General features: G+C 53.4%; 1 protein-coding gene across 1 annotated transcript; it reads left to right on the forward strand.

The window, feature by feature from the left end:
• Positions 1-1,648: 1,648 nt before the first annotated feature.
• On the forward strand, positions 1,649-11,481 carry SH2D2A (SH2 domain containing 2A; the record flags this gene model as incomplete). Its single annotated transcript, XM_080691565.1, has 8 exons — positions 1,649-1,682; positions 2,088-2,218; positions 3,491-3,663; positions 6,055-6,144; positions 6,362-6,530; positions 9,628-9,771; positions 10,009-10,296; positions 11,335-11,481. 8 exons carry the CDS (start codon positions 1,649-1,651, stop codon positions 11,479-11,481), a joined length of 1,176 nt encoding a protein of 391 aa, XP_080547691.1.
• Positions 11,482-16,351: the final 4,870 nt, after the last annotated feature.

Consider the following 16,351-nt stretch of genomic DNA (forward strand, 5'->3'; position numbering starts at 1 on the left):
TAAAGAGCATGTGTGTAGCTCAGAGGGAGAGAGAGAGAGAGAGAGAGAGAGAGAGAGAGAGAGAGAGAGAGAGAGAGAGTGTGTGTGTGTGTGTGTGTGTGTGTGTGTGTGATCGAACCACCCAAGGGCATTCTACCTTCAAGCTACACTCCCAGCCACATTTTTTTTTTCCTTTGCAGTACTGGGGATGGAACCCAGAGGCATTCTACCTTTGAGCTACACCCCCAGCCCTATTTTTTAGCCTTTCTTTATCTATTTCTTTCTTTCCTTTTTGGTACTGTGGATGGAACCTGGAGGCATTCTACCTCTGAGCAACACACCCAGCCCTATATTTTATTCTTTATTTGGAAACAGGGTCTCACCAATTTGCAAAAGGCCTCACTAAGTAGCTGAGGCTATCTGTGAACCGCAATCCTCCTATCTCAGCCTCCCAAATATCGGGATTACACGTGTGTGCCACCACACCCAGCTTATTTATTATTTGGAAACAGGGGAAGAAGAAGAAGAAGAAGAAGAAGAAGAAGAAGAAGAAGAAGAAGAAGAAGAAGAAGAAGAAGAAGAAGGAGGAGGAGGAGGAGGAGGAGGAGGAGGAGGAGGAGGAGGAGGAGGAGGGAAGGAAAGAAAGAAAAGAAGGGGCCATGGTGAGCTCAGAGGCAGAATGCCCCATCCCTAGAACAAAAATAAAAAAGGAAGAAGAGGGCTGAGCCTGCACACAACCGCTCCTGCTCTTGGCAGCTTGGTTTGAAGCAGTAGCCAAGGGTAACATGGTTCCACAGCTGGTCCCTGGCTCAGCCTCACCACGCAGCGCCAGAGCCCTCTTCTAGAAACACCTTGCCTCAATTCCTCTTCAGCCATGTTTATTCTTCTCAATTCAGCTCAGTGACAGCCTAGCCCCCTACACAGGTGCAGCGCACACTCATCCAGCTCCATCATCCACTGGAGGAGGGAGGCCAGGCCCCTCCCCCAACCCCTTGCCCACAGACTCCAGATGACCTCAAAACATCCTTCAGAAGTTTGACCCACATCCTTCCTGTGGCCACCTGCCCCTCTCATGTCTCCTCAAAGTGTACTTTTTTTTTTTTTTTTTTTTGCGGTACTGGGGATAGAACCAGGGGCATTCTACAACTGAGCTCCACCCCCAGCTCTATTTTTTATTCTTTATTTTAAAACAGGGTCTCACTGAGTTGCAAAGGGCCTCACTAAGCAGCTGAGGCTGTCCTTGAACCCAGATCCTCTTTTCTCAGCCTCCTAAGTACTGAGATGACAAGTGTGCACTGTCACGCCCGGCTGCAAAGCCTAATCTTGAGCATGGGTGTCTGAGAAGCCCTGGGGACCCTAGAGAGCTTGTGTAGGGTGAGGAGGCAGAGAAAGAATCAGCACTGACGGAGGGCAGATAGCAGGAAGGACTTTCAAACACCTAAACACAGAATGGTACAGTTACCCGCCGCCGCCCTCAGCTGTCTAGTTTCCGGGTGTGGGACGGCTGTCTATGGCTTTCCATGACGTGGGTCTTCTGCCGGCTGTAAGGCTGCGGTGAAGCCACACTTCCTGTCCCGGGCTGGGGTAGGAGGGAGATGAAGCCCTGAGGGTGCGCACCTTTTAAGAGCATCAACCACAGCCTGCCCTGGGGGCCTTCCCAGGTGCCCCCATGGAGCCGCCTCTGACCTGGATTAGCCCTCAGGGTAAGTGTTGGGTTCAGGAATGTGGATGGAAGCCAGGTATGGGGGTGCATGCTTGTAATCCCAGCATTTAGGAGGCTGAAATCGTGCTTCGAGGACAGCCTCAACTACTTACTGAGGCCTTTTGCAACTCGGTGAGACCCTGTTTTCAAATAAAGACTAAAAAAAAAAAAAAAAGGAAGGCCAGCCAGTCCAACCCCAGGCTCCCTTCCTGGCAGCCATCTCCCTGACAAAGCCCGGCCACATTGCATCGGCCCTCTGGCACACCTCGGCTCACCGGCTCACCGTCCATGAAGTCCACCCCGCACCCGCTGTCTCCCTGTCCCTGGTCGGAGGCTTGCCAGAGGAGGGGCAAGCAGAGAGAGGGGCAGTCGTTGAGAAACCCAGAAGCCCTCTTTGTGCTAACAGGAAGTCACAAAGCCCCCGCCCCAACCTTCAGCACCTTCCAGATCATGAACTTGACCCGCAGGAGCTGCCAGGGCCTGGGCTTTCCCCCGGAGCCCCAGCCCAGCCCTGGGGGCCCAGCTGTCCACACTGTGGTGAGTAGAGTGTGTGTGTGTGGGGGGGGGGGAGTGTGGCTCCCTCATCTGCTGCCACACTGTGTGAGGATGTACCTAAGAACAAAGGTCATCAATAGAGAAAGGAGGGCCCGTGCGGTGGCCCATGCCTGTAAGCCCAGTACTTGGGAGGCTGAAACAAGAGGATTCCAGGTTTGAGGCCAGCGTCAGCAAGTTGGTGAGACTCTCAGCCACCTAGTGAGACCCTGTTTCAAAATACAAAAATAAAATGGGGCTAGGGGTATAGCTCGGAGATAGAATGTCCCTGGGTTCAATCCCCAGCACCATAATAGGAGCAGGAGGAGGGAAAAGGAGAAAAGAAGGAGAAGGAGAAGAAGGAGAGGAGAAAGAAAAAAGGGGGCTAGAGATGCAACTCAGTCATAGAGTGCTTCTTGGGTTTTATCTTTGTGTGTGTGCGGTACTGGGGATGGAGCCCAGGGGCATGCTACCTCCGAACTCCATCCAGCCCTATTTTTTATTCTTTATTTTGAAACAGGGTCTCATTGAGTTGCAAAGGACCTCACTAAGTATCTGAGGCTGTCCCCGAACCGCGATCCTCCTGTCTCAGCCTCCCGAATGCTGGGATGACAAGTGCGCACCACCACGCCCGGCTGGGTATCATCCTTGGTACAAAAAAAAAAAGGATAATGGAAAGAAAAGAAAGCAGGACTCGATGGCCTGGGGCTGCAGACAGAGGCAGGAAGGGAGCTGAGGAATCCTTTCTCCTGGGGCTGAGTGGCCCCCGCCATTGCTCAGACAGCCCGCAGGTGCCGGAGCACAGAGCGCTGAGCCCCCAAGCAGGCATCTGTGCCTTCCTCTGCCCTGCGTCTCCCAGACCCTTCTTGGCCCTTCTCACCCACCCAGTCAGCGGGCAGCTCTCTTGGAACCTGCTCAGCCCTGCTATGGTCAGGAAGCACCCGCTCATCAGGCTCCTGGGGCGACTTCCCCGGGGCTCCCTCCTCCCCCAGGCCAGGATGCCCGTTCTGCCCATCTGGAAGACCTCCCCTCGTCTCTCCTCCATTTACCAGTTATTACTACTAGGTCAGAGACTCAGACTCGGGGGAAGTGGGGGAGGGTCTCTGGAAACCGAACAGCTGGAGCTGAAGAAGCAATTGAAGATGTAACCTTGGGAAGGGCTTTCTGGGCAGTTCTACCCCAAAATAGACGGAGGGGCTGGTACAGATGAGAAAGTGCCCACTCATCATGGCGCCGCCTGCCTCCTTGAACTCTTCCCCTCCGCAGGCGTCTCCCCTGGCCCTGGGGGCAGCGTCCATCCCAGAGGCTGAGAGGGCTGAAGAGGTCCCTGCAGAAGAAGGTGGCCTGTCCCTGCAAGCAGAGACCCGAGCGTGGTTCCAGAAGACCCAGGCCCAAGGGCTCTTGCAGCACGGGGCAGCCCCAGCCTGGTTTCACGGCTTCATCACCCGGAGGTGAGTCACGGAGCAAGAAACAGGCCCAGAGAGCCGCAGGGCCAGGTCCCGGGTCCTGCCGCCAGGCAGAAGTCGACTGAGGCCTGGCATGTGGCACAGGCCCGTGATCTCAGCTACTGCAGAGGCTGAGGCCAGACGACCAGGATGTTGGAGGCCAGATTGGGTAACTTGGCAAGACTATGTATAAAAATAAAATTAAAAACGGCTGGGAAGCCGGGCATGGTGGCGCATGCTTGTAATCCCCGCGCTTGGGAGGCGGAGACAGGAGGATCACGCAGGTTCGAAGCCAGCCGCGCTGGCTTAAGAGACCCTGTTTCCAAATAAAAAAGTGTAAAATAGGTCTGGGAGTGTAGCCCGGAGGTAGAAGGGTTTCCAGGAACTCCAGTGCCACCAAAAAAAAAAGAAAAAAGAAAAAGGGCTGGGGAGCTGGGCGCGGTGGTGCACACTTGTAATCCCCACATTTAGGAGGCTGAGACAGGAAGATCGCTGTTTGCGGACAGACTCAGCTATTTAGGCCCTTAATAAAAATTAGGACTGGGGGGTGGGTGTAGCTCGGAGGTAGAATGTCCCTGGGTTCCATCCCCAGTACCTCACACACACATACTAAAGAAGACTGAAGCTCTACTCCAGCTCCTAGACTTCCCAGGCCTTCGTCACTGCAGAGGCCACAGTCCAGCCTCAGTTTTCCTTCTCCAGGCTCCCACATCCTCTGTCTCTGTAGCCCAGTCTTCATATTTTCTGCTTGTTTCTTTCTCTCTCTCTCTCTCTCTCTCTCTCTATCTATCTCTTTGGTTTTGGTACTGGGGATTGAACGCAGGGGCATTCTACCTCCAAGCTACACCTCCAGCCCAATATTTTATTCATGTTATTTGTTTATTTATTTATTTTTGTGGTACTGGGGTGGAACCCAGGGGCTTCTCTACCTCCGGGCTATACTCCCAGACCTATTTTTTATACTTTATTTGGAAACAGGGTCTCACTAAGTTGCTGAGAGCCTCACTCAGTAGCTGAGGCTGGCTTCGAACCTGTGCGATCCTCCTGTCTCAGCCTCCCAAGCGCTGGGATTACAAGCCTGTGCCACCACGCCCGACTTATTCTTTATGTTTGAAACAGGGTTTTACTAAGTTGCGGAGGGCTTCACTAAGTAGCTGGGGCTGACAATAAATTCAGATCCTCCTGTCTCTCAACTTCCCGAGTCCTGGAATTACAAGCATGCAATACCATGCCGGGCTTCTATTTTTTTTTTATTATTCTTTATTTTGAAATAGGATTTCACTAGCTGGGTGTGGTGGGGCATGGTTGTAATCGCAGCATTTGGAAGTCTGAGAATGAAGGATTGTGGTTTTTGGCTAGCCTCAGCTACTTAGTGATGCCCTTTGCAACTCAGTGAGACCCTGTTTCAAAATAAAGAATAAAAATTAGGGCTGGGGGTATAGCTCGGAGGTAGAATGCCGTTGTATTTTGCATCCCCAGTATTGCAAAAAATATAAAAAATAAAATAAAATAGCCGGGCGTGGTGGCGCACGCTTGTAATCCCCGCGCTTGGGAGACGGAGACAGGAGGATCGCGCAGGTTCGAAGCCAGCCGCGCGCTGGCTTAGGAGACCCTGTTTCCAAAATGAAAATGTAAAAATAGGTCTGGGAGTGTAGCCCCGAGGTAGAAGGGCTTCCAGGAACCCCAGTACCACCAAAAAAATAAATAAATAAAATAAAATAAAATAAAATAAAAAGAAAAGGGATCTCACTAAATTGCAGAGGGCCTCACTAAGTAGCTGAGGCTGGCCGCGAAACTGCAATCCTCCTGTCTCAGCCTTTCAAGTACTGGGATTACAAGCGTGCACCACCATGTCCGGCTTAGTCTTTATTTTGAAATAGTACCTCACTAAGTTGCGGAGGGCCTCATTAAGTAGCTGAGTCTGGTCACGAACCTGTGAGCCTCCAGTCTCAGCCTTCCAAGTCCTGGGATTACAAATGTGCGCCACCACGCCCAGCTCTTCTCTGCCATTTCCCGACCCTGCTTTTCTCCTCTCTCTTTCTTCACCTCTTCTGTTCTGCTTGTGATTGCTGAGATCTAGAAGTCTAATCATCATCCCCGTGGCTGCAGCCATAGCCTTCCAGACTGTGCTACCAGGATGAGGCCTGCTAGAACCCAGGGGAGGATGCTGGACTGGGCGGATGAAAGTCAGCACTAAATCCTCTCCTCCTCCTCCTCCTCCTCCTCCTCCTCCTCCTCCTCCTCCTCCTCCTCCTTCTCTCCCTCTCTCTCTCTTTCTCTCTTTCTCTCCCCATCACCTTGCTCCTGGGGATGGGGGGTCCTCCTGCGAGCCAGCCAAGTAGAAGCGAGGCTGGAAAAGTCGGAGTAGGGTCCCAACCACTTCCCTCCCTCATGCAGAGAGGCCGAGAGCTTGCTGGAGCCCCAGCCTCAGGGATGCTACTTGGTACGGTTCAGCGAGAGCGCCGTGACCTTCGTGCTGACTTACAGGTGAGTGGCCAAGACACATGGAGGCGGGGCTTCGGGTTAGCCGATGGGCGGGACTCGATATTGACCACGCCCCTTCTTAGTGTGGCCCTCCTGGCTCCGCCCACTAGCTGCTCAGGGTTGGAGAACCTGTAGCCTGGCAAGTAGGGTTCCCGGCTGCACTGAAGGCCCCGGCCTGGGACAGGGAATGGCGACTCTAATTCCTAATGGCGCCCTCCAGGAGCCGGACTTGCTGCCGCCATTTCTTGCTGGCCCAGCTCCGGGACGGACGCCATGTGGTCCTGGGCGAGGACAGCGTCCACGCGCGGCTGCAGGACCTGCTGCAGCACTACACCACCCGCCCGCTCGGCCCCTACCGGGAGATGCTCACCCAGCCCCTCGCCCGCCAGGTGAGCCCCAGGGACTCAGGCCAGCGTCCCTCCCGTCCAGTGCCGAGTCCCAGCACCCAGCTCCCTCAGTACCCGCAACACGACCAGCCACGCCCCCTCGCCTGTGCATCTTCAGAGTGCTGGAGGAGCCCTAGAGGGCCCAGGCCAGGCACAGAGGCCCCAGGGCTAGAGTCATTGCTTTGTAAGTTAGGAGATATTCCTATCATCCCAGTACTTGGGAGGCTGAGATAGAAGCATCACAGGTTCATCTCCAGCCTCAGCAACTTGTGAGGCCCTCTGCAACTTAGTGAGACCTTGTTTTTGGTGTTGGTGTTGGTGGATTTTTGTTTGTTTTATACTGAGGATGGAACCCAGGGGCATTGTACCTCTGAGCTACACCCCCGGTCCTATTTTTTAGTCTTTTTATTTTTTGAAACAGGGTCTCACTGAGTTGCGAAGGGCCTCTCTAAGTAGCTGAGGCTGCCCACAAACCACCATCCTCTTGTCTCAGCCTCCCAAATGCAGGGATTACAAGCATGTGCCACCATACCCTGCATGAGACCTTGTTTTAAAATACAGAACAAAGAGCTGTGCATGGTGATGTATGCTTGTAATCCCAGTACTTGGGAGGCTGAGACAAGAGGATCGCAGGTTCATGGCCAACCCCAGCTACTTAGGCCCTCTGCAACTCAGTGAGACCCTGTTTCAAAATAAAGAATAAGAAAATAGGGCTGGGGGTATTGCTTGGAGGTAGAATGCCCCTGGGTTCCACCCCCAGTACCACACACACACACACACACACACACACACACACACACACACACAAATATTTACCACAGGAGAGTGTGTGCATGTGTGTGTGTGTGTTATTAGAGGTTGATCCTACAGGCATTCTACCTCTAAGCTACACCTCCAGTACTATTTTATTCTTTATTTTGAAACAGGATCTCATTAAGTGCTGAAGGTCTTGCCAAATTGCCAGGGCCTCAAATCTGTGATCCTCCTGTCTGTCTCCAAAGGGCTGGGGTAACAGATGTGAGCTTGGCTTGACCACTGGATTTTTTGTTGTTGTTGTTGTTGTTGTTGTTATTGTTGTTGTTGTTATTGTTATTGTTGTTGTTTTTCAGTACTGGGGATGGAACCGAGGGGCATTCTACCTCTGAGCTACACCCCAGCCCTATTTTTTTTCTTTCTCTCTTTCTTTCTTTCTTTCTTTCTTTCTTTCTTTCTTTCTTTTTTGGTGGTACTGGGGTTCCTGGAAGCCCTTCTACCTCCGGGCTACACTCCCAGACCTATTTTTTATACTTTTTTATTTGGAAACAGGGTCTCCTAAGCCAGCGCACGTGGCTGGCTTCGAACCTGCGCGATCCTCCTGTCTCTGCCTCCCAAGCGCGGGGATTACAAGCGTGCGCCACCACGCCCGGCTTTTATTCTTTATTTTGAAACAAGCTCTCACTGAGTTGCAAAGGGCCTCACTAAGTAGCTGAGGCTGTCCAGGAACCATGATCCTCCTGTCTCAACCTCCCACATTTTGGGATTACAAGCGTGCGCCACCATACCCATCTTGACCACTGGATTTAATGGAGCTGGTCACTAGAGATCGACATGAAGTTTCATGGAGCTGGTCAGGGATCATGCCTGTGAATATTGTGTCTTTTGCAAGGACTAGGCAGGAAACCCAGAGACCCCGAGCACCTGGAGCAGGGTATCAGCAAGCTTGGGGTTAGGAGTCGGGCGGAAACCAGAGGCTGAAGGTAGAGGTCTAAAAAACCAAAGTGTAAGCCGGGTCACAGGGGTTTGGTTTATCCTGGGGCTGCACATGAACCAGAAGCAATCCTACAGGTTTGCTAGGGGATTTTTTTGGGTGGAGACTGCAGAATGGGCTGAGAGCAAGAGGAGGCTGGGGGATTCCGAGGCCTGAAAGAGGGTGGTGGCTGTAGGCTGGAGAGAGCGGGCAGATGGGAAGGACAGGAAGGCTGTGGGAGAAGGGCCCCGAGCCAGGTTTGCTGTGGAAGGGGATGGGCATTCACGTGCACGCCCAAGGCACTATTTGGAGGACTTGATGGAATCGCCACTTTTTATTCAAGAAGCAAAAGCTGAGGGAGAAAGGGCTGGGGACCAGAAGAAAGACTTGTGATTTGCATCTAGGAAGCCTGTAGTTGCTTGCAGGAACACGGAAAGGCCCTATGGCCCTGGAAGCAGAGGGAGCATAAAAAGAATTCTCAAAATTTTTATTTATTTATTTGTTTGTTTATTTATTTATTTGCAGTACTGGGGATGGAACCCAGAGGCATTCTACCTCCGAGCTACACCCCCAGACCTATTTTTTATTATTTATTTTGAAACAGAGTCTCACTGAGTTGCAAAGGGCCTCACTAAGTAGCTGAGGCTGTCACAAACTGAGATCCTCCTGTCTCAGCCTCCCGAATGCTGGGATGACAAGGGTGAGCCACCACACCTGGCTCTGCCTCTACATTACTTAGCTTTTATCTCAGATGTTAAGCTTCTCACAACTGCAGAAATAAACAAGGGCACAGCTGCCCTGGAGATCCATCCGCTTGTGGGTGATTTTGTAGCTAAAGATGTGTGTGATAGTAATGGCGCACGCTTGTAATCCCAGCATTTGGGAGGCTGAGACAGGAGGATTGTGGTTTGTGGACAGCTTCAGCTACTTAGTGAGGCCCTTTGCAACGCAGTGAGACCCTGTTTCAAAATAAAGAATTAAAAAATGGGACTGAGGGTGTAGCTCGGAGGTAGAATGCCCCTGGGTTCCACCCCTAGTACCATAAAAAGAAGGTGTGTTTGCGTGCATGCGTGCGTGCGTACTGCGTGCGTGCGTGTGTGTGTGTGTGTGTGTGTGTTACTGGGGATTGAACCTAGGGGAGCTACACCCGCAGCCTATTTTTTATTCTTTATTTTGAAACAGGGTCTCACTGAGATGCAAAGGGCCTCACTAAGTAGCTGAGGCTGTCCGCGAACCGTGAGCCTCCTGTCTCAGCCTCCCAAGTGCTGGAATGACAAGCTTGCACCACCCTGCCCAGCACTTGATCCTGGTAGATCATCCATCCCAGCCCTCCTCCACCAAGTGCCTCAGACAGACCTCTTTCTTTCCTGGCAGACTCCTGAGCCTGCAGGGCTTTCCCTAAGGACTGAAGAACCAGACTCTAGAAGTAAAACGCAGGACTCAAGCCCCCAGCACAGCCCAATCATGAAACAGGGGCCAGCTCTAATACACAAAGAAGGGGCCTGGGAGTCCAAGGAGGTGCACACAGGACCAGAGGGCCAGGAGGAGGGCCGAGAGCCCCGGCCAAGGGGGCGGGGCCACCGAGGGGCGGGGCCACCGAGGAAGGGGAGGGACCACCGAGGAAGGGGAGGGGCCACCGAGGAAGGGGAGGGGCCCCGGGAGAGGTGCGGGGCCTGGCGGGGATGGAGTCCAGGCTGGAACACCTTGGGCTTTGGCTTTGCCTAGGCCGATCTCACCGGCTCTCTTCTCTCTTCTCCCCTCCAGCCGCCCAGACCCAAGCCCCCCATCCCCCGCAAACTTCAGCTGCCCCCCGAAGTCTACACAAGCCCTGCCCGGCGGCCCCGCCCGACCCCACCCCCCGAGCCCACGCACCCTATCTATCACGAGCCCGATGAACCCATAGCCTTCTACGCCATGGGCCGGGGCAGCCCGGGCGAGGCCCCCAGCAACGTCTACGCCGAGGTGGAAGGGCCGTCAGCGCCGGGGTCCACCTGGCACCCCGTCCTCCGGAAGTGCCGCTCCAGGCCCGGCCCAGGAGGCCAGGTAAATGCGGGTGTGGGCAAAGCTACAGCCGAGGACTCCTCAGCCCGGATTGAGCCTGGAAAAGGCGTTCCGAGTGGATGTTGAGTCAGAATGGAGGTCAGAGGTGCTATGGGAGGGACAGAATGGTGCAGGCTGCCTGCCAATCTTTTCCCGGGGGTCTCTTAGACCTGCCTCACCTTGGGCAAGCCACGCCCCCTCCTTTGAGGCCACGCCCCACGGAGGCCCTATAGATGCTCCCGCACCCCGGGGTCCTCTCTTCCCTGAGCTCACACAGGACCTGAAGCCCTCTCCCCTCAGCTTTCTTGGTCCTTCCATCCTAAGGAGCGCTTCAGGCCCTGTGTGAGCTCAGGGGAGAGGCCCAGGGCCCCTCCGGCTTGAGGGTCCTCTCCTCACCCTTGTCCCTAAAGGCCCCTTCCTTTGGTGTCCCATGTCCTGACCCCAGCCCTCCAACCACCCAGTTATCCAAGGAGAATTGTAGGGCTATGGCAATATATCGTCCCTCTTCACCCCACCCTCATAAGCCACTAATTCCTGCTGGGCCTCTTCCTAAGTGCACCCCAAGCCCCCTCTAGGCCCTATCCTGAGACATTAGGACTTTCTCAAGAGCTTCTGAACTGGTCTCCTAGCCACTAACCTTGCCACTTCCAATCTACTCTGTCCTGAGGCACCAGGATGTGAGGCCCTGCGTCCTAGCCTTAACCACCAGTGTTTATCCAAACCTTTTTTTTTTTTTTTTTTTTTTTTTTTTTTGCGGTACTGGGGATGGAACCCAGGGGCATTCTACCTCCAAGCAACACCCTCAGCCCGATTTTTTATTCTATATTTTGAAACAGGGTCTCACTGAGTTGTGAAGGGCCTCACTAATGAGGCTCTCTGTGAACCATGATCTCAGCCTCCCAAATGCTCGGATGACAAGTGTGTGCCACCACGCCCGGCTGACTAACTCTATTAAGACCAGATTTCTTCCCTTGAAGCTGCAGGGAGGCCCAAGAGACAGAGGGCAGAAGTCGTGATCTGGGGCTATCCTTCTCTCTGCAGAATCCTGGTGGTCCGCAGCTGTACTCTGAGGCTGGACAAGGCCCTCCCCAGCCCCACCAGCCCCCACGCCCCTGGAGGCACACCCTCCCCCACAACCCGTCTAGACACCTGCAACAGGCGTGGCTCCCCCTTGGGCCTTCTCAGTAGAAGGTGGGTCTGGGGGGGTAGATAACTTGAGGCTCCAGGACCAGACACGTGGGTGCCCTTCTCAGGAAATGAGTCAGGCCCAACCCAGGTGGTCAGGGCTGGAAAGGGCCTCGGCCCTCATCTGTTGCAAGAATGGCAAAGAGGTGTCATCTTGCATGCCAACTCCAATCCATTGGTCGTGGCTGCCTAGAGTGCTGTGCTGGAAAGGATGCTAAGGTCACACCTGAACTCAGCAGAAAAGAGCATGGTGATTGATTAGTGATGTCTGCCACTGGCGCGGGCGGCAACGGGAGCAGCATTTCATTAGCCTTTATGGATGGAGGGATGGAGTCCAACTCTTTCACTACTCAGATAAGGAAACAAAACCAGAGAGGGGTAATGAATCGCCCAAGGTCGAGGACTGAAACCCAGCCTTCCTGAGTCCCCTGTTCTGTGCTGTTCCTTACCCCATACCCTCTAACTTCTCCACAGGAAACAGAAGATTCCTCAGACAGGAAGCCTGGCTACTTTCTGGAGTTCTGCTGCGCGAGGGCCTGGGTGCTGGGTTCCTTCTCTGGATCCCAGCTTAGCCCCCCTGGACAGGTCTGTCCCTCAAAATGAGAAGTGTGGAGCCGGGTGTGGTGACGCACGCTTGTAATCCCAGCATTCGGGAGGCTGAGACAGGAGGATCATGGTTTGTGGCCAGCCTCAGCTGCTTAGTGAGTGCCTTTGCAACTCAGTGAAACCCTGTTTCAAAATAAAGAATAAAAAATAGAGCTGGGGGTGTAAGTCAGAGGTAGAATGCCCCTGGGTTCCATCCCCAGTACTGAAGAAAAAAAAAGCGTGGAGGTCAGAGGAGCAAATGTGGAATCCACTGCCTCCTCTTGGGGACACAGCATCAGCCCCCTTCTGAGAGTCCCCGGGAACGCAGGCGCTTGGCAGTCCCGGGGACAGCCGAGGAGTGCGCTGGGAGGGCCCCGTGGTCCCCGCGCCCTGGTTTCTTCTCCTGGAGTCTGGTTTCCTGAGCCCTTTGTGCCTCAGCCTGGGCCCTGGGCCAATGCTGCTGTTGTCTGAGGAGTGCTTTGGTGAGAACAGATGTTAGGACTTGTTTGTTGATTCTTGTCTGGCTAATAAATCATCACCAACAACCTCCCCCAATAGGGATCCAGGTCCTCCAGGCTCCTTCTGCCTGCCCCTCCCCACCTCCACTTTCTCATATACTGTGGTTGAACTGCCACTGAAATGGGGGAGTAGAGGGATGGGGAGTTAAAAGACACCTGGGCAAGAGTCACAGATCTGCTGCCGGGGGCCAGGAGACCCCAGGGCCAGCGTCAGCAAGCTCTCCTGCAGTGTGCCTTCCTTAGCTGGGAAGGGTTTAGGCAGTGAGGGGCAGAGTGGCTGCCTTCCCTGGAGGGGGTGCCAGGAAGAAAGAAGGCAGGAAGGACAGCAATAGAGGGGTAGGTAGCCCCTTCACCTCTCCCCAGGCCCCGCCAAGCACAGGACTGGGCAGGAGGGTGCTTTATACGGCCGTGTGTGAGCTTACAGGATGGACGCCCAGAACTCTCTTGGGATCAGGCCCTTGCCTTGCTCGGGACCCCGTACCCTCCCCTGCCCCTCTATTAGGCCCCCCTCCTCTGCTCAGGCCCATTCACTTCAGGGCTCCCCACTAGGACTCCTCCTAGCTGGAAAAACTGGCCCATGGCTTTATTTTGTATGCCTGCCCCTGGAGCCGCTGGGGCTGGGTTCTGCACGGCCCCTCTGGTTCCGTCCTGCTTCCTGTCAGGGGGCCCTGGACCTGCCTGAGACACAGCCAGTGTCCTGCAGCCCCTTCCCTCAAGCCAGGTTCCCCAGGCCTGGGCAAGGGACCACCACGCTGCCCCCAGCGTGGGCCCTGCACCAGCTCCAGGGACAGGCTGACTCTCATTTCCACTCCAGTGTGAATCCGCTCAAGGATGCTGAGTCAACAGAGTCGGGGTTCCACTTCCTTCCTGTGGAGGGCTAAGCCCCTCCTGAGCAGGAAGGAAGCAAGGAGAGAGTGGGGAGCAGAGAGCTCTGCTGAGATCCGGAGGAGCTGATGGTGCCCGAGAGGTCTCAGGTTAGACTTAAGAAGTCACCTGGCGCCAGGCGTGGTGGCGCACACTTATCATCCCAGCATTCGGGAGGCTGAGACAGGAGGATCGCGGTTCTCAGACAGCCTCAGCTACTTAGTGAGGTCCTTTGCAACTCAGTGAGACCCGGTCTCAAAATAAAGAATAAAAAATAGGGCTGGGGGAGTGGTTCAGAGGTTGAATGTCCCTGGGTTCCATCTCCAGTACTGCAAAAAAAAAAAAAGAAGAAGAAAAAGCCACCTGGTGCAGGGAGAAGAGGTAAACAATGGCTTGTGTAGAAAGACAGGATCAGGAAGTCAGAAAATAGATCTGGGAGCCGGGCATGGTAGCGCACGCTTGTAATCCCAGCATTCGGGAGGCTGAGACCGGAGGATCTCGGTTCACGGACAACCTCAGCTACTTAGTGAGGCCCTCTGCAACTCAGTGAGACCTGGTTTCAAAATAAAGAATAAAAAATAGGGCAGGGGGTGTAGCTTGGAGGTCGAATGCCCCTGGGTTCCATCTCCAGACCCGCAAAAAAAAAAAAAAAGAAAAAGAAAGAAAGAAAGAAAGAAAGAAAGAAAGAAAGAAAGAAAGAAAGAAAGAAAATAGATCTGGGCATGGTGGTGCACACCTGTAAGTACTTGGGAAGCTGACACAGGAAGATTGTGAGTTCAAAGCTAGCCTTGGCAACTTAGTGAGGCTCTCAGCAATATTGTGAGACTGTTTCCAAATTAAAAAAAAAATAGAGATGGGCGTGGTGAGGCACGCTTGTAATTCCAGTACCTTTGTTGGAGGTCAGCTTCAACAACTTAGTGAGGCCCTCTGCAACTTAACAAGACCCTGCCTCTTTTAAAGTAAAAACTAAAAGCTGGGCATTGTGTACGCTTATAATCCCAGCTGAAACAGGAGGATTGCAGTTCGAGGACAGCCTCAGCTACTACTTAGTGAAGCCCTTTGCAATTTAGTGAGAGCCTATTTCAAAATAAAGAATAAAAAATAGGGCTGGGGGTGTAGCTCGGAGGTAGAATGCCCCTGGGTTTCATCCCCACTACTGCAAATAAATAAATAAATAATAAATAAATAAATAAATGATAAATAGCTGGGCGTGGTGGTGCACGCTTGTAATCCTAGTACTTGGGAGGCTGAGACAGGAGAATCCAGGTTCTCAGCCTCAGCTAATTAGTGAGGTCCTCTGCAACTTAGACCATGTTTCAAAATAAAGAATTAAAAATAGCGCTGGTCGCCGGGCGTGGTGGCGCACGCTTGTAATCCCCGCGCTTGGGAGGCTGAGACAGGAGGATCGCGCAGGTTCGAAGCCAGCCGCGGGCGCTGGCTTAGGAGACCCTGTTTCCAAATAAAAATGTAAAAATAGGTCTGGGAGTGTAGCCTGGAGGTAGAAAGGCTTCCGGGAACCCCAGTACCACCAAAAAAAAAAAAAAAAAAAATAGCGCTGGTCATGGTGGCACACACACACTTGCAATCCTAGCATTCAGAAGGCTGAGGCAGGAAGATTGCAGTTCGCAGACAGCCTCAGCTACTTAGGCCCTTTGCAACTCAGTGAGACCCTGTTTTAAAGTAAAGAATAAAAACTAGGACTGGGGGTGTCGCTTGGAGGTAGAATGGCCCTGGGTTCCATCTCCAGACTGCAAAAAATAAAAAGTTAAAACAAATAATAATTTAAAAAATCAGCCAGGCATGGTGGCGCACGCTTGTAATACCAGTATTCAGGAAGCCGAGACTGGAGGATCACAGTTCACGAACAGCTTCAGCTGCTTAGCGAGGCCCCAGGGGCAACGGGGAGTCCCTGGAAAGTCCGCATTATGACAGCTTTGCTGTCTGGAGTTTGAATCCCGTGGACCTCTAGCATCCTCTGCTCAGTGACGCTGTTTGACTGGGCTTTGCCCTGCTTCCTCCCATACCCCCCGGGCCTTCATGGGTCCATTTCTGACCAAAGCCATCACACCTTCTTCCTCCCACCCCTGTTCAATCCCCAGTACCAAAGAATAAAAATGTAAAATGTGGCTAAGACTTCTTGAGAACTATAGGAGGTGGGCTTCTGCCTTCAAGATCCCTAGCCTAGCCAGGCGTGGTGGCGCACGCTTGTAATCCCAGCATTCCAGAGGCTGAGCCAGGAGGATCGTGGTTTGTGGACAGCCTCAGCTACTTATTGAAGCCCTTTGCAACTCAGTGAGATCCTGCTTCAAAATAATCAAAAATAGGCCAGGCATGGTGGCGCACGCTTGTAATCCCCACCCTTGTGAGATGGAGACAGGAGGATTACGCAGGTTCGAAGCCAGCCTCGCTTGCTCAAGAGACCCTGTTTCCAAATAAAAATATAAAAATAGGTCTGGGAGAGTAGCCCGGAGGTAGAAGGGCTTCCAGAAACCCCACTACCACCAAAAATTTTTTTTTAAAAATCAAAAATAGGGCTGGGGGTGTAGCTCAGAGGTAGTAAGCTGCCTGGGTTCAGTCCCCAGTGCCACAAAAAGAAGAAAAAAAGAGGTCCTAGCCTAACTCTGCCCAGCCCTAGAAGACACTGGGACTCTCCCTGCCTGCCCAGAGCCCTTCCTGCTGTATCACGGTGCAGTCCCTGGAATAAGAAAGCTCAACTACTGAATCCCAGGAGGAAGGCAGCCCTGGTGGAAAGGCTGTGTCTTCCGCACGGCCATGTGAGCATGTGACCCATGGGGACCCAGGTGTCCGGGCCGTGCTGGGGCCACCTCACAGCACAGGGGCAGGCCTCAGCCCCGGCCCACGTACCTGTGCAGACAGCAGGCGCGAGGCCCGGGCTGGCTGGATGC

Source organism: Muscardinus avellanarius (assembly GCF_963383645.1).
Source record: "Muscardinus avellanarius genome assembly, chromosome: 3".
NCBI classification, from domain to species: domain Eukaryota; kingdom Metazoa; phylum Chordata; class Mammalia; order Rodentia; family Gliridae; genus Muscardinus; species Muscardinus avellanarius.